The sequence below is a fragment of the Phlebotomus papatasi genome, chromosome 1 (assembly GCF_024763615.1).
Source record: "Phlebotomus papatasi isolate M1 chromosome 1, Ppap_2.1, whole genome shotgun sequence".
NCBI classification, from domain to species: Eukaryota; Metazoa; Arthropoda; class Insecta; order Diptera; family Psychodidae; genus Phlebotomus; species Phlebotomus papatasi.
Window position 1 is genome coordinate 40,088,308 of NC_077222.1, and position 21,711 is coordinate 40,110,018.

General features: G+C 33.0%; 1 protein-coding gene across 1 annotated transcript in view; it reads left to right on the forward strand.

Moving 5' to 3' along the window:
* Positions 1-20,650, forward strand: part of LOC129799701 (actin-binding LIM protein 1) — a 275,681-nt gene extending 255,031 nt beyond the window's left edge. Inside the window, exon 10 of the mRNA XM_055843859.1 lies at positions 20,263-20,650. Within this exon, the coding sequence (XP_055699834.1) occupies positions 20,263-20,371 (109 nt within the window). The 3' untranslated portion in view covers positions 20,372-20,650. The remainder of the gene's footprint in view (positions 1-20,262) is intronic.
* Positions 20,651-21,711: the final 1,061 nt, after the last annotated feature.

The window sequence follows — 21,711 nt, forward strand, 5'->3', positions numbered from 1 at the left end:
CGAGTTAGCTTTTATTACTAAAAGGGTGAAATAATGTCAATATTTAATCGATATTAATATCAAATAATAATATTGTTAAATAATAATGACTTCTCAATCTGTTTTTTCATTTTTTTGAACTTTACATTAATCGCAATAACAAAATATTTTATAAAATTATTTTGTGAAATATAGAAAATGGCTATAAAATATTTATGTAAATTAATAAAAGTAATAGTGTGGAGCTGTTGAGTTGTTACACTAAGTTTATCATTAGTATATCATAGAATTACTACTACTTTTCTTTAACTCTTTACTTTGACCATAGGAACTTTACTTACAAAACACTAATTTTTTGAAATATTTTATATTTTCACTTATTTTACTTATAAAAAATATATTTTTATTATATTTAACAGTAATTTGAATAGCAACTTCCTTTAATTAAAATGATAAATACTTTAAGAAAAGAGATAAGAGACCTTTACAACCAAATATGATGATAAGATTTATTCAATATTTATTGAAACCTTCAGGAATTTTGACCGAAAGCCCAAAATATGCTAAGGCTGATCCTCGAAATAGTCTGTAAAATTTAGTAAAGGCAATAAGATTCTGAATTAAATATTCTATGCATAAATTTTCTCAGTCTGATAACTACAGCCAAATTGTACAGACTAAATATTCTCGAAGATCAATCTTAAACTATTTGGGGTTAATTTTTCACAAAGCCAAAAATTCGCCGGTTCAATAAGGCATAAGAAATAAAACTTTCATTAATTAACCTCATTTAAAAACTGCTATATAAGGGTCTATAAGAGTTTTCGCGATCAAGAGTGAAGAAAAACCAATAAGAAAAGGGGTAACAAGGTTTCCCAGTTTTGCTTTAATTAGGGATGCATATTGGGCCCAAATAGAGGACTGAGTGCAGCGATTCCGCAAGGAACCGTCCCTACTGTAATCAAATCTAATCTAATTCCAGTTTGCGGAATGCTAGAACACGTGACTTAGAATCCTTAGACGCAGTATTAACGAGTTTAAACATTAAATTTTTTTTTCACTGGATAATTTTGTAATGCTACCTGTTCACAACCAAACTGAACGATTCATAAATAAGAATAAATATATTTTCATATAAAATAAAAATTAGTTTTTGGTTCAAAACCTACTATTAGAATTGGTTCCAGCTTATTGGGGATTCCAAAACCTAAATGAATCTAAACTTGTCCTAATCAGTTGAGAAATGAGTTCACCAGAGTCTTTTTGGTTTCTCACCTTGAAAGCTTGGCATCATTAGAATGATTTAAGGGATTTTTATATAGACGGATATATTATATTAAAAAAGGTGGATTAATAAGTGTTTTAGAACTTGTCAATCTACAACATTAAGTCAAATTTCATGTATTAAACTGTTTTTAATTAAATATTCAATTGAACAACCTTTAGGGGAAAGGCTCATAATTTTGGACAAGGTCCTTATTAGCATCAATGTTCTAGTTTTAAGTGCGATATTCTCATTTCTAATTGATTCTTTTTGTTACTCTTTTTGCAGAAGAGTTGTTTAGAAACTTGGCAAGCTCTTTATCGTTTTTGTTTTCACTAAAATTAGTCTTAATAGATTTAAAAATGAATTGATATGTAGAGGTGAATTTGACTCAAATTTTGGACGCCTTGGTTGTAAATTTGGACACTGATTGTAATTTTGGACAGCTAATAGGATGCCCATTGTGCTCCATTTCAAGAACCTATCTTTACAAAGTCCTCTTCCTCTTTATGTAAGGGAACCATATAATGTCATAAGTAGTCCGGAAACTTTCCATATCCATCATTAAACCGAGTTGGCTTCGGTACTCCAAGTACGCGCGGATTCGCGCATTTCCTGGCCTTTCTGGGAGCGTTTTATGGATCTTCTCACTACATCTCGTACGTAGAGATGATGCTTCTTTATTTTTCCAAGCATTTATAGAACCTAGTCATATCAAAAACTAAAATTTCATGAAATTTCAAGAGAAAACATATGTTCAAAATAAGAAGTATCACCTCACTGGCACTGGTGAATCTATGAGAAAATTGCCCATTTTTCACAGGAAAAACGTAATTCACAAGCCAAATCTCACTTCAGGTCAAATGTACAAATCGCCATTAACATGAATTAACACAATATTCAATTTAATAATATCTCTTAAAGAAAACGAGGAAAAATTGTTAGTACTTCACCACAGCTAAATAAGACTGAAGTAAACACGAAGTTCTGTCATATATAGTTCGGTCTTAATAATTTAATGAATTCAGTGCTAAAATCTTCCGAAAATAATAAATACTTAGATGAAATTCATTATTCATCAAATGTTGGAATATAAATCCATATTTTTAATCAATTCATTTTCAATGTCCAATTTTACCCTCAAAGTCTCCACCAAATTTAGAAACTGTCCAAAATTATAAGCTCTTCCTCTATGACTTTGTATAGGACGGTACGGATATACTCAACCAATGAAGTCATTTTCATTGTTTTCATCTCGGAAGAGGTTGGAATTGAAGACGTTAAGACGGCGATGGCCGCTTGGGGGTTGGGATTAAAAAAACAGAGACGACACAGGTGGAAATGAAAAATCTCCGGCGATCTTTTGAAAGTATCCTTGTTTTTACACCTATTTAACGCCGGAATAAGTGAATAATGAAAAAGTTATCTTTGATGTTCGCTCAGATGAGAGAAATGATATGAATAATAAGTTTACAATAAAACATAATTTATCGTGATAAATGTAAAATTTCAAGAGACACTAATGGTCCTTTCAAAGGATCAAATATGATCGATCCTTTTAAAAAGGATCAAATATGATGCAATTTGATCCTTTAATTTTTTTTTCAATGGACTATAAAATTTAATTAAAAGGATTCTTAATCAGTTGGCGTTAAGTTTTTCGATCAGACAATAAAAGTCAAAGAACAGATAAAGGTTAAACAATAAAAGAATTATTCATTCTATAGAATGTGCAATGACAGATTAAAAGGGTTTCAAATTAGTCAAAGAAATTGATATGTTGTCCGAGATGCAAAGAATTTTTGAACAAAATAAATTTTGAATAATTAAGTTGAGAAGTGCTTTATAACATTTTTTAACAATTAAAGGATGAAATATCCTTTTTAAGAATCTATAAAGCGTTTAATAAAATATTCCAATTCCAATATTCCTAAAGAAATGAACAAACATCGTTTTCTAAAGCTCGTTTTCTAAATTTTGAAATTTTATAATTAAAATGACATTTTAACTATTTAGTTTAGTGTATTGTACTAATATTACTTGACGATTATGTGCACAGTAATCTCCAATACATTAGTCTTTTAACCCAATGGGTTGTTTATTTTTTTTTAATATATATTTTTTATTCTGAGAAAAAAGTAAAATCAAAAGCAAAGGATTTGAAAAATTTTATTTTAAAGTTGAAGAAATTGATTGCAACTTGAGGGTTAAAAACAATTCAGAATTTTGTTGTAAACCTGATACCTGTGCTAGTATTCTCAACAAAATTTAGTTTTTTTTTTGTTGGAAATTCTCAGTTCTATGAAAATGCGTGAAAAATGTCCTTCTGGTGTCAAAGCCGATTAACTCCTTTGCCATTTTTAGCTTAGCGTAGCAACAGTAGGATTGAGTTGCGCAGCGTACATATGTGTCCGCTTCAGACATTAAATCCAATTATACAGGGTTTTGTGTGAGGATTTGAGGGATTAGGAATGGGTTCTTCTGGTGACTTCATTGCAAGCACCGACAGGAGCTGAATTGCATTCGGCAAGGTGATGGGAAGGGTGCAGTATAGAGAGCGGTATCTCCCAGATCGCGACCGCAATATTGCCCCTCGACGGTTGGTCAGTGCAGCGATGCGATCATTGTTCTGTGTCCAATCTCCAAGCTGTGTGTAAATGTGTTGGATCAAAGAAGATGAGAAGGTGTACAGAGAGTCGGGAATTATGAGATGGATGGCCGCGACCGGCGTGACGACTTGACTTTATCTGGCATGGATCGCATCACGGGGGTTCGACTTATGCATCGCTGATCGCTTGGCATCGGCAGGGGTCCATGTATCCCGCAACGTCTACGCACCGGCAAGAGACCCTGACGAGGATTAAAACACCAAAACATGAAAAAAAAAGAAACACGACAGAGAAGCCAAGAGAAGAAAACGAAAATGAGATGAAATTAACAAAATGAAGGAACTCCGATGCAGACACACAGTTTTGTGGTATTGAAGATTACAGAACCTGGGGTGGAAGGTGGAAAGAAGACAGTTTAGATACTTATTTTTACCTGAGATTCTTTATCAAATATGTCACAGATATAGCAATGATCAAATTTAAGCCAATATTTATTTCAAAATTATAATAATTACATAAAATGAAATATGCATTTTGACTTGTTCTACAAATATTTAAAATTAAAACAATATTTTATTTTTGTCAAATATAAAGTGTTTTCTTTTAAAGAATCTTTATTTTATAAATATTCTGTATGCTTCTTTTTAAAAAGAAAATTTAGCAGAAAATTGTTGGAGAAAGTAATGAAGAAGTGTTTTATTTTGTTTTGTTTAGATTTGTTTTTCTTTTTTTTAATTATATTTTTTTATAAAATAAAAATAATTATTGTATAAATATAGGAAAAATTATTTCAATTTGAAAATTAGAGTTTCATTTATAATTTATGTTGTATTTTTATATCCAACGCACAATAACTTTTGTTTAGTAAACATGTTTTTGACATTTCAATCAGAATGAGTGAGATCTAGATCCAGTCATCTCGCTTATTCTCATCTGAAATTTTGAAAACATGTTTACAAACAAAAGTTATTGTGCGCTGGTCATTAAACTAAAATAAAATTGAAACTTCGAAAAACTGAAAATTTACAGTTTTTCATATTGTCACAGCAGTTGTGCATTGAATTCTAAACTTGCAATTTTAATGGTATCAAGAGTTTCATTATTTTAATTTCGCATTATTTTAGACTTTAAAAAGAAAATATTGAAATATTGCGTAAATTCATTTAGATGATAATTTTTATTTCGGGCAAATTCTTCAATTTTGAAAAAATAATGCTGAGAGATTTAAGTCAAAATTGAGTACTAATCTAAATAACACTTAATGAAAAATTTTTAAGAACTTTATGGTTTAAAATTTTGTTTACTAACTTTAGATTAATTTCGAGATTAAAAATTCAATAATTAAGCAAAAATAAAACTTTAGGAACTTCTTGTTGCTCAAAAATTTAAATCTTGATATTTTCTGTAAGCCAAATATTCCAAAAATAGGGCTCAAAATTTAATTATTTTTTATTTTACTTAATTCTTCCTCGAATCCCTTGAAACTTTGTAAATTTAAGAAGGTTCATGAAGAATATCTAAATTAAAAATTTCAAGCCTCAATCTCTTTTTTATTTTAGAAAATAGTGAATATGGAAATTTTCGTTTTGACAAATTTTGCCCCAGTCTCCCCTAATCCTGATTCACTGCTAAAGATTTTTTGATTTTAAAGTATAAAATTTTATTAGGCTCTAAAAATAAAAATATGGGGAACTTTACAATTACGAAGCTGAAATTGAAATGTTAAACTTCTTTAGGCTTTCTTTAATCTAAAAGTTGATTGAGCGGAACTTTCGAATCTCTTTACATCAAATTTTAAGGCAAGAGGGGAATAGATGAAGCGTTATTATAGTCTACAACTGAGAAATGGAAGTTTTTAATTCTGGAATTAAATATTATATTGAAAACTTTAAACATACATATTTTATTCTCAGAATTGAGGAGTTGATTTGATATTTAAATTCAGTCTTTAAGCTTTCTTAACAAAGCAAGGGATATTTAGATAAGTTATGTTCGTGTATTTTATTTTTAGAATTTTTTTTTATATGACGGTATTTTTGATAAAATGAAAGTTATAAATGTGATTTTTAAATATTAACTCAAAAGATCACTAAAAACGATAACTAAATTGGTGAATTAATACGATTTTTGAATAAGGTCGTAAGTTGTATTAATTAATTTTACATTTTAATTATTTAATATTTTATTAATTTAATTTGAACTATCACATAAATTTCGTAATAATAATTATTATGATTTGATGTGTAATGGAATTATTTAAAATAAATTATAATAGGGTAAAGTGATATAATTTGGAATTAGTGTTACAAGTTGGACAATTTGCCGGTACAAGTTGGACATGGTTTTTTCTTGATAAATACAGTACAAAATTTGTTTTTAAGCACAATTAACCAAATTATAAAACTAAAGCATTAAAAATATACAAATAAAAATGAAGTACTAAATTTATCAAGACAAAAAGCCCGGTCCAAATTCTACCATTGTCCAACTTGTACCACTTTACCCTAATTATTTTTCTCTTAATATATTTTTATTTCAAATTCTCAAAAGTCAAATAAAAAAATCTGAGTAGGTTATAAGTGAAAAGGACTTATCACTATATTCTCTCATACTCCTTTTCCCTGGGTCCCACCGCTTTGCTGTATCGCGAGTTGGAATTGATATACAAAAGAGATGCGAAGAGAGTCAAGAAAAAAAAATATAAATAATTTTTTTTCACCATCAACTCAATATTGAATCTTTATGGCGGTTTGATGTTCATCAAGTGGCTTTTTTGTATTTTATTGCATGGTTGATATTCAAATTATGATTATTTTCTCCGGGGCTCCTCCAACCACTTGCGCCTCATGGGAATGCGACGAATGAAGTATACGATCGAATGGAAGGTGTGAGGGAACGGGTTATATCGGTCGTAATTTGATTTATGTGGGAGTATGAGGCGAGTAATGGCTTCGAATTTGTTAGATTTTGTAAAAGAAGTTTTCTTTTTGCTTTACCTCGCACCTCACACACTGGTTGAGGTATATTTTGTACATTATCCAGAAACTCAAAAAAAAAAGAGAATAAGAAAATGTTTTTTTCCTGTTGCACGTCGACTCAAAGAGTCGCATCGAATAACTTTGATGGTAATTGGAGAGTATCTCTTCCCCGGCCTTTTTTTCTGCACGCATTTGAGATGGTCTCAACGAATGTTAATTGACCTTCATGGCAATTATGCAGATTTGACTGCGTGATTATCTTATCTCTTGGTGATCATGTGTTGTCTAGAGAAGCATCCACTAATCAACATTTCTAATAGTTTTCCGTTCATACGTTGTCAGTTTACTTCCCGGCTCATTCCACGTCGTTTGTTATTATCATCCCTGCGATATTTCTTAAGCTCCAGCCCAAGAAATTTCATCACGCAAGAATGCAATTAGATATTCAATTGTTTGATATTTTAATTCAATTATCATCGTACCCATGCACTAATTTATTTGCGGTCTCCATCGAATATTCCTTGACTGCACTCCGTCTGCTTCTCAATTCTGCAAAACTTCATCACCTGCCGCATGTCTTGAGGTTTGGTCGAGCAATTTTCACCATTTGTTATCTTGTTCCTTTCGATTTGTTGATAATTATTGACCATTTTGGTGCATTCGTTTTGTTCAGTTTTTCTGTCTGGAGTGCGGTTTTTTTCGGTTTAGCCAAGTCGGTGGTTTCTTGGACTCAACTTCAGTCAGAAACCACCAACCAAAACTAATGATCCGTTTGGGAGATGGATCATATCAATATCCTTGAATTGAAAATACAAGCAAACAAAACAGAATTTAAAATTTCTTTTATAATATCTTACAAAAGCTAAGTTTTTAATGTAACTTCCCGGATGTTTGGGTTTTTCGTATATTTTCCAACAAAAGGATCTGTTTGTTAAGTGATCTTACTTTGAATAAAATATCAACAGGATTAATGTAAAATTAAAAAAAAGCATTGGCGTTAAATTGAAATTTCTAAAAAATGGCATTAAATAGGTACGTTACTTAGAAACTGCGCAAAATCGATTTGAATACATAAAGTTTATCTATTTAATTTTGAAACACTAAACTTACCTAGAAACAGATTTAAGATTCCACATTTTCAATGCGATATATTTTAGGGTCTTGTGTTAAATTTTATAAACATTTAACGGATATACCCATGGATGTAGGGTAAAGTGGTACAAGTTGGACAATAATGGTACAATTTGGACAGGGCTTTTTATGTTGATAAATTTAGTACTTCATTTTTATTTGTATATTTTTAATGCTTTAGTTTTATAATTTGGTTCCTTGTGCTTAAAAACAAATTTTGTACTGTATTTATCAAGAAAAGAGCCATGTCCAACTTGTACCGGCGAATTGTCCAACTTGTAACACTAATTCCAAATTATATCAGTTTACCCTAGTGCAACGTATCGCACAGTATTTTCTTAATAATTCGGATAGCAAAAAATATATTTGAATATTTAAAATACTATTACTAAAATATATGTGATCTTTATTTAATTTAGGGACATATTGATAAGGAGATTAATTTTTAAGTAGTGATTTTTTTTAGTTCTAAGATCTTTATAATGGTATTCCAAACAAATAAATGAACAAGCATCTAAAAATTGTTAAAAATAAATGTAAAATAGGAAACTTAGAAATTAGCAATAACAAAATAAAAGTAGTCAGTAAAAAAATTTAAAAAAATAAGTAGTAAAAAAACAATTAATTTTGACCATTAGAAAACAATTTTTACAAAAAGATTTTATAAAAACAAGATATCTAAAATGGTTGCACGCGAATGATTGTTTATTTTCCTTTTGCAAAAACTTATATAATCATTTAACTGCTTTTAATATTTTTATTACTGACCAAATTTAATTTTTTTCTTCTCAGTTGTACAATGCCTTAAAAATTGACTATTTACAAAAATATCTTGGGAACTATTTCCTCAATTCCAAAATAAATCGGTATTTAAGAGCTGATTCGTATTCTTACTATTATTCAGAACAATGAAGCTGAAATGGACGTGCTAAATTCCTTTATTTTTTTAAAATTTTTAATGTTGGTAAGGACTAAGGAGTGTCTTTTGAAATCGCAGAAAATCTATGGAGATAAGATTTTATTAGGTAAAGAATCCCTTTAACTCTGAATGAGAAATCTTTAATTTTGAAAAAATGTTTTAGCTTTTTTAATAAATTAAATTAAAAAGATTTAAATGAATATTTATCTTAAACTTTTAAGCTTTATTTTACTTTTCATCTTTATGTGTCCTGCTTAAATATAGAGTAAAACTGATTCATAATTTATCTCAAAATATTTCAAAAAAATAGTAAAACAGAACTATTTTACTTTATTTTAATGATCAACTAGATCAGAGATTTAAAAAGGAACTTTATTTTGGAAAACTTAAAAATTTATTTCGGAGGATGTTATTGGATAAGAAAACAAAAGTTGTAGATAATGGTAAAATATTTAGAAATCCAGTAATTAAGAACCAGAAGGAAGAAGTCAAAATTTCAAACCATTTATTCCGCAACGTTTGTGAACTTATGTAAAAGTTAAGCATTATTTTCACAAAACTGAATGATAGTGTTCAAAATTTTGAGAAATTTCATCAAATGAATTTCATTTGTGATTTGAAATGCCATTTTCTTGAGTGCTATTCCGATGTTTCTCGCAGATATAAATATATGAGAAGACGTCAAGTTAGCACTACCTTTGTGAGGAGGTCCCCGTGATGGTGAGATAAGTTAGTTGGGGTCTTCACATGAAATCTCCAGGTCACATCTCAACCCATAATTCTTCATTCTACCCGCCAGACTCTTGACGAGATTGTCGTTGATTTTTCGTGGCTCCGCATTTCGCCTCCCCATTGGGCTCTTGCATGGCCAAGAAGATGGAATCAGATGAACCATGGTTCCGCAATTTTGAGTAATTGTTAACATGACCGCCCCCTTTTTCTCCCCAATCAAATTTCACTCACTGCCTCTGAGTTTCCATTTATTTCTTTTTTTCAACATGAGCTCCAATGATCCGAAAGAAAAATCCCTTCAGGTGCATTTTAACTTGCTCGGGGATTGCAAGACGGGTAATTAAATTGCTAATTTCGATTTTTATCGTATAACCACATTCACTCTTGGCTTGAAAGATGGATTTTCATTAACTGCCGTAAGAGATACAACATCCAATTAAATTAATTACACTTCTATACACGATGCCTCGTCTCGAGCACAATGACGACAGATCGTATTACGATCGATGGTTCCTCCATGATCCTGGCAATTGAGAATGGTTTTAGAAGTGGCAGGGGGGTAAAAATGACATATTTCTCAATTTATTTCATATTAATCTGTCATATTAGATATACAAAAAAAGAGATCTTGTTCAACATTATGATCGAGAGTGATTTGGTTTGGACTAAAGAGAGGCTATTACCAAAATTGTTCCTGTCATGTGCATTTCACAGGCAAACCCAGTGATCTTCCAAGGTGATTCATCAATTATTCACCTTACCTCCTTGGCCGGTAATTGGCCCATGAAAAATGACACTTCACAATTATAGGTGATCACCACGTGTTGCCACGGGCTGTGATCGCTTTTTGTTGTCAAATTTGAAGTTAGCGCCCAATCCGATGACTTGCATATCCAGTGACACGAGGTGCTTACCATTTTTCATCCGGCAGCTTATAGTTTTCACATCGTCAGGATCATTACTCAGGCATCAGGAATTATCTTTCCGGTAGCCACGAAAAAATGATCTTCAGGTAATTTAAATGTCCAAGCAATTGTTTTAATTTTGGAAGTTTCACACTTTTTGAAATTGCGTTGAAAGTCAAATTGTGGTGAAGCTCTATTTTCACTCCTTATTTGATTAGAAGTGTAATATTTTCTTCTGTTGTGGTGGTAATAAAAATTCTTGCCCACTGGTTCGACTTAAACTTTCTGAAACTGTGTTCCGCAAATCCCTGCGGTCATGAAAAGTTAAAGAAATTTCTAAGTTTAATATGAAAAAAATTACTGACTTATTATTTTTAACATATTTGGAATATTGGTGGCACGATTAAGTAAATAGTTTACATTCATACTCAATTTTTAATCTTTTACGAAAAAAACGCATCAAATCTCATTAAAATAAGGTTAATATGAAAAAAGCCAACTTCTTCGAAATATCGTTAATTTCCATGCTCCTCTGAAGGACATTCTTTTAAATCACGATGAAGTATTCTAGTATATAGCTATTTAATTCTTTAAGGACAATCGGGTCACCGGTGATCGCAAAAATTTTTTTCCTGTAATCTCTTATAGCTGAATGTTGAAACGAAGAATAATTAAAGTTGAACCACAGAATAGCGCTAGTCTAGGATTAAAGTTAGGTCGAGATTAAATATTTTTTCGTATGTTCAAACTTGGAATAAGAGCTTGACAAAATCACTTTTTTTATATGGCAACCCTATTTTATAGCATTTATAGCATGACCAAAATGTCAAAAATGTAAACAAATGTTTGTGTATTTTGTACAGTTCCAAAGAGTTTGTGAGGCAGAAATGTCGCAAATTATTAAAATTGATAATTTCTTCGAAGTAGCAGTGTTGGCTGACAAAAATAAAAAGCCTTCTACAACTTTCCGTGAAAGACTTCATCCGATGGAATATTATTCTGACTACGAGTTCTGGATGAGGTATCGATTCACGAAGACTAGTGTTTCATACATAAATTGTCTCATTAAGGAAGATGTTGAAGAAACTCGAGGAGATCCTCTCTCCTCAATGGATAAACTGTTGATAACACTGCGATTCTATGCCACGGGTAGCTTCCAAAGAGTGTTAGGAGATTTAGTAAACATTGACCAATCTACAGTATGTAGAGCAATCAACGAAACTTCTTTGAAAATCGCCAAACTCTGTTTCATCGTTTTGTCCTTCTTCCGCTATTTTACACAATATTGCAAGGGATTTAAATGAGCCATCTCCACCACCCCCGGAAATACCACTACCAGCTCTGTATCAAGAAATTCATCCAATTGTGAGAAACCTTCATGAAGCATTGCCAGACAATTCAACAAGAAATGTAATAATTAATACAATTTAATAATTCACGTAGAAAATGGACTTTATTTTTTCTAAGAATGTCCGGCAGAATTCGATTGCAAAAGCTCCAGTTTCAATTTGTAATAGTCTTTCTTCTGTTTGTAAGCCTCCGCCTTATTCTTTGCCGCTTCGATATTGACTTTAAACTCTTCTTCATTAGCTTTTCTCATTGCAGCCGTAGTTTTCTTCAACTCGACAAATACCTCAAGTTTTGCCCTTTCAATCTTGTTTTGCCTCCTTGCACGCTCGCTTTGAATTGCCCTCTCCCTTTCACGTCTAAAATTCCCAGAAACAGGATTTTGAAGATTTTGTACAGGAGAATTCATCTGCAATGTTGGTGATCGAGAAGGTTCACGTGTGTCAGTTTCTGGATTACCTGGTTCTTCGGTTGTAGGAGGAACGTCATATTGAACATCACGCTCCACGGAACTTTCGTCGTCTGAGTAGGCTTCGATTGGTACATCCGGTGTCTCTGGACGATTTATAGAATTTGGTTCATTGTCGAAGTCCGAGGAGACTGTTTCTCCAATTTGGCACACATCTACCATTGGAAACACGTCATTTGAGGAATCAATATTGTGCAAAGGCTGGACGCTTTTCTGGATGAAAGATAAAAAGCAATTTTGATCGCTCGCTTGAGGCACAAAAGCACCTCCTCCAGTTGTAACTCGCTGTAGACGATCACTGGCCAAGTTCTTTCTGATGACACCTACTCTTGATTTCCAGGCTGCTTTCAGTTGTGGTACAGTCCTTTTTTGTTCAGCAGACGCATTAAATTGGGTACAAATTTGTTCCCAAGCTTGGAGTTTTCGTGAGTTTGTAGTACTGTTTGTTTTCTTGGAGCCCAAAATCTTCTCAAACCGTTTGACGATTGCAAAAAGCAGTTCTTTATCCTCTTCGGAGAAATTTTTGCTTCGCTTTCTTTTCTGAAATGGGACAGAAAATAAAATATTTCTTATAAAAAATTCAATTAAAAACAAAATTATTAGCAATACCTTTGTTTGCTCCTGTTGCGCCATTTTGACAGCTCTTATTCCATTGTTATGCCAAAAATTAGACCTCCGAAATCGGGGGTCTAATTTTTGGCTTAAGCGTTAATCCATTGTTTAAATTTACCCTATTCCACGTTCAAACATTAGAAAACAACAGTTCATCCACAGATTAACTCTATACTCCGATTCAACATTCAGCTGTTACAGTTGTGTAGGGAACAGTGGGGCAGTTTCACGAATGCATTACTTTCGAAAATAAAGATTTTTAGGACGAAAAATAATTATTTAAAAATTGTCGTGAATATTTTCAAATGTAGTCAATACTCAAGAGAAACTAACGAAACATAAAGCGTGGTCACGACAAGATTGTTCCCAAGAATAATGCTTTAAAAATGAAGTCTTCATAATATTAAAAAAAAAGAAAAATATTTTTTGAAACTTTAATTCATTGTAAATTTATAAGATATATTAGTTCTTTATTCAAGTATTTGATTGGCTAAATCTCGAATCTTCTTCTTGAGTCCTCCCATCAAGGTCTGTACAAGATCTTCCTTCCTGGTAATTGTTTGAAGGCTCCTTTTACGTATGTTTCATCATCCATCAAGATGTAACCACTAAAGCCGTACATCATCTTATCGTGTAGCCTTCGAGCTCGTGTTTTAGCTGATTGACTGTGTATCCGTGCGATGAGGGGCTGCTTGGGCCTTAAAAGTCTTCCATTCCATTCCTCTGTTTGATTTTTGTGCACAAGACTGGGAGAACATTTAAGTTATTTAGCCATATCCCTCACAGATGTCGAAGAATTGTTCTTGTAGCGCATGATCACCTATTTCTCCAAATATCGATCTTCAATACCCAGACTTTTTCCACATCCAGGGGTGAAATGATAACTTTTCGACACTATCGAATCGATAGTATCGATAAATCTATATCTGTTAGATTAAGTGAATGTCGACTTTTTACGCATTGTTAGGCCATTCATTGTGACATTCTTAAAAGAATGTGACTGTTGATAAATATCTATATTAGCTACAGGAAGTACAGCTATCGTTTAAATATTTCAGAATCGACAGTCGATAGTATCGAAAATAAGTTATCATGTCACCCCAGGTTTCTGGGCACTGGTTTTACTGTCGAGGAATCGAAGAATCACCCTCCGAACGGTCTGGCATGAGGTATTTGTGAATTTTCCAAGGTCCGCGTAATTGATTCCAGGATTTTTTTGGATACGTGTACATGGTCAGTTCCCTTCTCTTTTCCATTAGTATTTCGTTTCTCAGCGAAAAATGAACAGAACTTGATGAGAGTTTGACCAAAAGAAAGGTAAAAACACGTGTTATAATGTTTACATACAACGAAAATGCGGGGCTAGTAACATCTGTCATAAAAATATCAAATCATTTGGTACAATCTTAATGTGAACAAGCTTTAGTTAGTTTGAATGTGGTTCATATACGTTGAGCAAATGAATCCTGAAAAACAGCTCAGCTGCGTGAAACTGCCCTATTTCCCCCTATATTGTCCTCTAAAAAAAGGAAAAATTATTTTTCCGACTATCAGTTTTTTACCCTCTAGTCCTTAAAAAATTGTTTTTATTTTAGAATTTCATTTCATTTCAGAATTAAGGGGAATATTTCTGAAACGACTAATGATTTTTCATTTTCAATAAGGTTTTACATCTTGTTTAGTAGGGTAAGTGTGCCAAATTTCGGCATAGTTGCATGCAAGCGCCAAAGTCTCAAGTTTGAAATGTAATATTTTTAATACAAATTGAATTTCTGTGATACTTTTTTATAAGGAGTGTTGCTTGGAACCTTGTAGAAAGTTTATCGTCTTTATTTTCTTTAAAATCATTGTTAATACATTTTAAAATGAATAAAAATGTAGACATAGCATTGGTGGCCTATTCCGGCCACCTTCATTCTCATAGTTCCTTTCCTTTCCGGAATTCTTCCAATGCATTTTTTAGATCATCTTGCTCGTCTAAGCGATATTTTTTGTTATTTTTTGCATTGTATAATCTCTAGAGTTTGCAAAAACTAAAAATTCAAGAAAATTTGAAGAACAAAAAATGTGGCCGGAATTGCAAGCTGGCCGGAATTTGGTACACTTACCCTACTAGTTCTAATGTTTTTTTCGTGGCCTTTAAAGGAAGTCAGGGAGCGTACTTCTCAATCTATTAGGACACGTTTGGTTTTATTTTAAAGTTCTAGGAGTACTGAAATAGTTGAAATCGGTTATACTATTAATTGCAACAATGCAATGCCTAATTAATAATTATTTTGTTTTGAAATTTCAATTGTAATACATTTGTGGGAAACATTCATGGTTATCATCAATATTTAATAATTCTTTTTATTACCATTCAGTATGCAAACAATTCATAAATCTTCTTGAAATATCCCTTGCTACTTCCAAACAGCGTTCCTATAATCTAATTTAAAGGAATTAATGTATAGTTTTCATTCAGGATGATCTCGCCTTACCATAAGCAGATTTGGGTTTGGTATCGACTTCTTGATCCATAAACAGATCGTTAACCACAATTATGATACGTCACAGGATAATGCACTTGATCTTCTTTTGAGGTGTGATCGAGGGTGAAGGACTAAAAAAGAAAACAGTGAAATTGACACGATTTTTTGCCTAATGCCTAAATTACTCATCTTCATCCACCGTCTTCTTCCCCATGTCGCTCTTGCACGTCCAGCATGAAAAATGAAGTGGTGCTCAGCATGATGGCAATTTGGCGTGAGATTTGAAAAATTACCAAACGGGAAAATGAAATTTTTCACATGCGTGAGGGAGAGAACCTAGAAAAAAAGATATGTGTGAATTTGTTTGGACACACGATCAGGTGGCTCGTGATGTGTTTATTTACGGGAATTATAGTTCAGCGAAAGGATCCACGAAAGAGTGATGATCATAGTCAGAGATCATGTGATGAGTGAAAAATGATGAAACCATTTGGGCAAGGAAATATGTGCAAGAAACATCAAAACTTTCCTCACATTCAGTCTGCAGTTTAACTTTTTTCGACCATTCTCAAAACTGCTTTCAGCTGGGGATTTAGCATTCTTCTCTTTCCCTGGAGAGGATGAAATGCCATGGGAAGACGATGGAGAAAAGGAAATTGTTAAAGTGTGACTCTTGTCAATCAAGTCAATGAATGAATTTTGTGAATATAGACACTTTTTTTTGCTGGCTGGCTGGCCTGGGACCCTGGGGAGGGTTGTATGATGATGGGAAAAGGGATTCTCCTCTGAGGCGCATGAATTCGATTAAAAACGCCTCGAATGGGATTTGCTGGATTTCACATCTGCACCATGAAATCTTTGATGTGGCGACACCCAGCTCATGGGTTTCAACAATAGTCCATCATTGAAGTTCACCCTCTCTTCAGTGTATATTTTTTTCCCACCCATCTTCCAATTCATTTGGAAACAATATAGTGAGTCAAGAGAGGCTAATTTTGACTCTTGATGTGCCTTTTCCGTCTCGATTGGCGTGTGAAGCGTAAGCACCATTTCCCCAATCTTTTTTCTTCGCCACCAAAGCACTGATTCCTATCTTTTGGGTGAATTTTCATTTGCTGGAGAGTCCACGCAGAAGATGGCATTATGTGAAGGTGACAGAGAATCTTGATCACTGCTGAATTTCTCAGGATGGAGCTAATTTACGCAGGTCAGATTGGTGATAGAGACCTCAAATTGAGATTTGAATCTCTCTCAAAGCCACATAAAAAACCACGTGAGATGAATTCTAATGACTGTTCTATATTTGTAAGATGTTTTTCAATTCCCATAAGATATCAAGACTTGTATTCTGGTGTTACGTGATGGTGTAACACATTAGACATTTGTGCGTAATTTTAGCGTAGAGCACAAGTGATGTGAGATCTTCATGCGTTATTGCAATGAATTTTTCAATCACTCTTTATGATTCGATAAGATTACGCCCATTTCTCAGTGATAGGGCTACCTTTTGCATCGGGGAAGCTTTGGAATTGGTTTTTTCTCCTATTATTAAATGTAACTGAACCCTATCATTTTGTTTTAGCTTCACAAACCAATTGCGAAGGTTAATTATTATTCCATTCAAAAATAAGAAAAAAAAGCCCAATTTCAAAGCTTCTCCAATTCAAAGGTGCCCCACTTCCCCGTATAGCTCAGTTTTGAAAAATAACTGCTAAAATTTTATATTTCAATACGACTAACAAGCAATTACCTTTAGACAGACTATTAATAATGTATATTGTTTTTTTTTAATTATAATACCTTTTGTCTTGAATAATCATATCACAATCACATTAATTTTAGGATAAGATTCCCGAGTGTTTAAAATAGGAATATTCTGAGATAAATCCATGCTTTTAATCTTTACACCAAAGTTTTAAATTTGATTCTGTTACTTCGATAAAGATCTCTATTTTTTGTGCCATATTTTGGACAGCTTACAATATCGGACACATGGAATGAAACATGGGACACTGCAACAAAACTGATTAAAATTGAAGAATTACCTTAGATTATTTAATAAATAAGGTTTTTCTTCTAAATATTTATTGTTTTCAGAATATATTAACTCAAAATCCGTTTAATTTCGCATAAATAAAATTTGAATTACAATCACGGGGTGAATAAGTGGGTGTTCTAACCTTCAAAGTGCATCGTGAGCGGTGATCGGTAAAATAGTGCCGATCTGGAGTTAAAAATCGGCAGATCGGATTTTTTTTGTTGAGAAATCGACAGATCGGCACAATTTTACAAGAATTTTGCCTCTTCGCATTGGTAGCAATCTCGCTTTGCTGATGTAAAGTGCAAATAATTTTCCTTCGATGTTTTTTTTAATTTGTTTAATATTATTATTATTATTAATCGTATCGGGGTAGGGTAAAGTGAGATAATTTGAAACCATTTACAATTTGGGGCATTTGAGATTTTCTCACTGTTTCAGATGAGCAAAGAGGAAACAAGGCCGGCGAAATAGAAAAAAAGACGATTAATAAGAAATGGAAGAGTTTTTCTTCCTTTTGAATTTCTTAAACAATGAAAAAATTTCAAATGTCCCAAATTGTAAATGGTTACAAATTACCTAATTTTACCCTAGAGGCATTTTTCAAAAAATTTGTTACAATTACATCATATTGCAATGTCGTATCCTGTGTTGGAAGAAACTGTGGTGCATGTTTATTACGTTATATCACAGTGAAGATTTCTTAGAGATTCTGATTTTTGCATTGGGTGGGACTAGAACTCACAACTCAATCCGGGTTGAGTAAACCACTGAGTCCCGGATTGTCTCAATCAATGAGTCAATCCAGGGATCTATCCACCCAAGAGTCAACGGTCTTGCCTATTGCGCCACTGAGATCCTTGTTTATAATAAATATTAATGAAAGGTTGTCTTAATTTTTCTCAATAATAATTGTTTCCTAAAATCCAGAGTGAAATTTCCAGGTATATTACATATTTCGTGTAAAAATATTTAGATATTTTGACAGTGAAGCAGAGAGGTGAAGCTAAATATATTGGACACTTTCTCCTTGGTACGTTTTTCAAAATTTCAAATTTTTTTGTTCTTTTTTTTGATTTTTCTTTACGAAAGAAAAGCTTTACGAATGAGATGCTGTGAAAGAAAAGGGAAAAAGTCTTAGAATACTTCTGGAGGGACAAAGGACTTCGAGAAACTTGGTGTCCGATATTGTATACGCGTTGGATTTTCTTTATGTCAAGATGTCCGATTTGGTATACACAGAGCAATGCCAATATTTTTATTAATTTTCAAGTGTATTAAGAATTGCTTAATGCCCAGCGCACAATACCTTTTGTTTATAAACATATTTTCAAAATTTGCTATGAGAGAGAGCGAGATGACTAGATCTAGATCTCACTCACTATCATTAAAATGTCAAAAACATATTTACAAAACCAAAGTTATTGTGCATTGGGCATAAGTATGACTCTTCTAACCCAGGAAACTGAAATTTAAAAATCTTTTTTTTTTATTATGGGAATAACAAATATTTCCCATAAAATGTATTACAGAAATAAGCACAACACTTAAAAATTTTATTACGAAATTTTTAATTCAAACAAGTTCAAATGTTTTGTAAATTTGTAAAATTCGTAATTTACGTGAATTATATAAATTGTTTTGTATAATGAAAATACCTTCATGAAATGTTTTGTTCCAAAAATGAGTGCTATTAAAAGATTTGAAATTAAAATTTCTTCTATTTATCATACCAATAAAATTATTCCCTCGCTTGAGTGTTTATGATGTGTGAGAATATGTGCAAATTTGCTGGAGCTCGTAATACTGAATGGGAGTATTTAGTAAATACAAAATTGTGTTAAACGATACTGATTGGAAATTTGTTTACAAGACAGGCGTGAGAAAACACTTGTTAGATGAAATTGCTGTAATTGACCCAATGATATTCATTGTTAATATCATATTATCCTTCAATTTGCAAATTGAAGACAGGCTTATCTTCATTTTATAGCGCAAGAAAGTTATGTTTCTTCAAAGTGGAGTCAATTAGCAATTGGCTTAACCTTCCCTCCTTTAGCAATGTAAATGGCCGGTTTGAAACTTACAGATGGGCATTTAAAATTTATCATAAATCTTTGAACACTTCACACCCATCAGAAAAATAGTTATTTTCCAAGATAATCTCCGTCAAATCACTCTCACTCTAAATCGCCCAGATGAATTGCTTATCAAGTTGGGTAATTTTGTAGATGTGCGCAGAGTGATGTTAAAAAATGGTGGAATAAGGAGTCTTTAGTGGTGAAATTTATAGTAACGCTGAAACCGTCGATTATGATGTTACAATCGATCCCATATGTATACCATCCGATGATTTTATTTCAAATTTAACTACACCATAATTAAACCATCGAGCCTGTCTCTTTGCCATCATCATCATGGAGGTTTTTCTGACCAAAAGAGATGGTTCGGTTGGTTTGGGGCTCTCTCGTGGTGCTTCTTTTTTTAGCACCATATTGTAATGCCCCTAAATCCATCTCATCGTTTTTAATTTTTAATATATCTATAAATGGTCAAACATTTACAATTCGACTCGCTTAGATAGTTTGTCTTGGGATACATTGCGTGGTGGAACAATGGGAGAAAAAAAGAGGCGATATTTGAGTGAGGGGAGAAAAAAGATAAAATTATAGGCTTCATTTGGAAGGCGCACACACGCGGATATTTCTTTTATACTATTAAGTTCTTGTTTTCTTGACTCTTTTTTTTTCAACCCAACCTCATGCTCTAATGTTTCTTTTTTTTTTTCTTACTCCCCTGGAACTCCAGTGGATCTTGGCGAGTTGGGACTTTTTTCTCCCTCACTCACCTAGACCCTCATCTCCAGCTCTCGTTCAATTTGGTTGGGATTCATAGGGGGGGAAGGATGGAGAGTTGAAGACGGGGAACATCCACCTAATCGAATGGCGGTGAACTCGCGCATACCTTCAAGATGTTCCTCCAGCATTCCCGAGATTCCATCTCTCTCATCTTGCCCAGAGATGAGAAATCATAATAGTAATAATAGCATCGAGAGGCGATTGAGATTGGATGATGGAGGGACAAAAAAAAGTGCTTGAAAAAAAAATTATTCTCACCGTCCGTCACTATATCGGTCTTCTGAAGGCGTCGTATTTCAGCTCAAAGCTTAAAGCCTTTTGGTCCTCTTTATCCAAAATATAAAAAAAACAGCGATTCTGTAAGAAGACAAATCCCGAAGATGAGACACCACGGAGAAGAAGAAGGAGGAGAAATTCCGAGATCCCAAAGTGGATGCTTCATCTTGGAGACTGATGGTACAAATATGGACAACATGCGAGATAATGATGGAATGAACCTCACAGAGACTTCTTGGAATCAAAGGCCATTTGAAATCTCGCACCGAAGCAATTAAAATTTAAATTGTACACACTCCACGGTCCACGGTGAGGACCTCTGTGCACCTCCCGAGATTCCACTGGGCTACGAGATTATTTTATGTGTAATTATTACAATTCCCCAGGCGCTGTACCAAGCAAGAACCACCATCTGAGGAGTTCTTCGGCTCCTCATTTCTTGCACTTGGGCAACATTCATTACACCAAACTAAATCATCTCGCGGCTAAAAGCAACCGGGACGGACAAAATGTGGAGATGGAAGCAAAAATTACTTTAAACTTATTACAATTTACCTTACATGTCTTACAACTAAATTCAGTGAGAGTTTCCACGGAAAAAATCATGGTAAAAAGATAGAGTTGAAGATTTTGTAGAATTCATTCAGAATACATATTTTTGAATATTTTAAAAGGTCTTCAGACTTAAGGATTAGAGGAAACTGGGGCACCACCAAACACGGGGTACCACCACTACCAAACATTAATTTTTATTTCTAAACTACTTGGACTATCTCGACCATTCCTTCAAAGCATCCCTATAGTGCCTATAAATTCCTATAGGTCTTATCCTCTGATATCCAATATCCGATTAAAAAATCGCAGTGTTTGGTGGTACCCCGTGTTTGGTGGTGCCCCAGTTTCCCCTATCCATATGACTTGACTTCTCTAATTTCGTATTAGGCGAGATTTTTGAAAAAATTAGGCTTCACATTCATTGATAAGGGTTAACTTAAATGTAAAATTGAAAAAAAATCGTATTGTTTTACATTTACAAATTTAAGTTATCAGAGGATACTGCGGTATAAAACTTTAGCTTTTCTTTTATTCTTCGTTTATTGTCTCATTTTATTAATGTAAATTG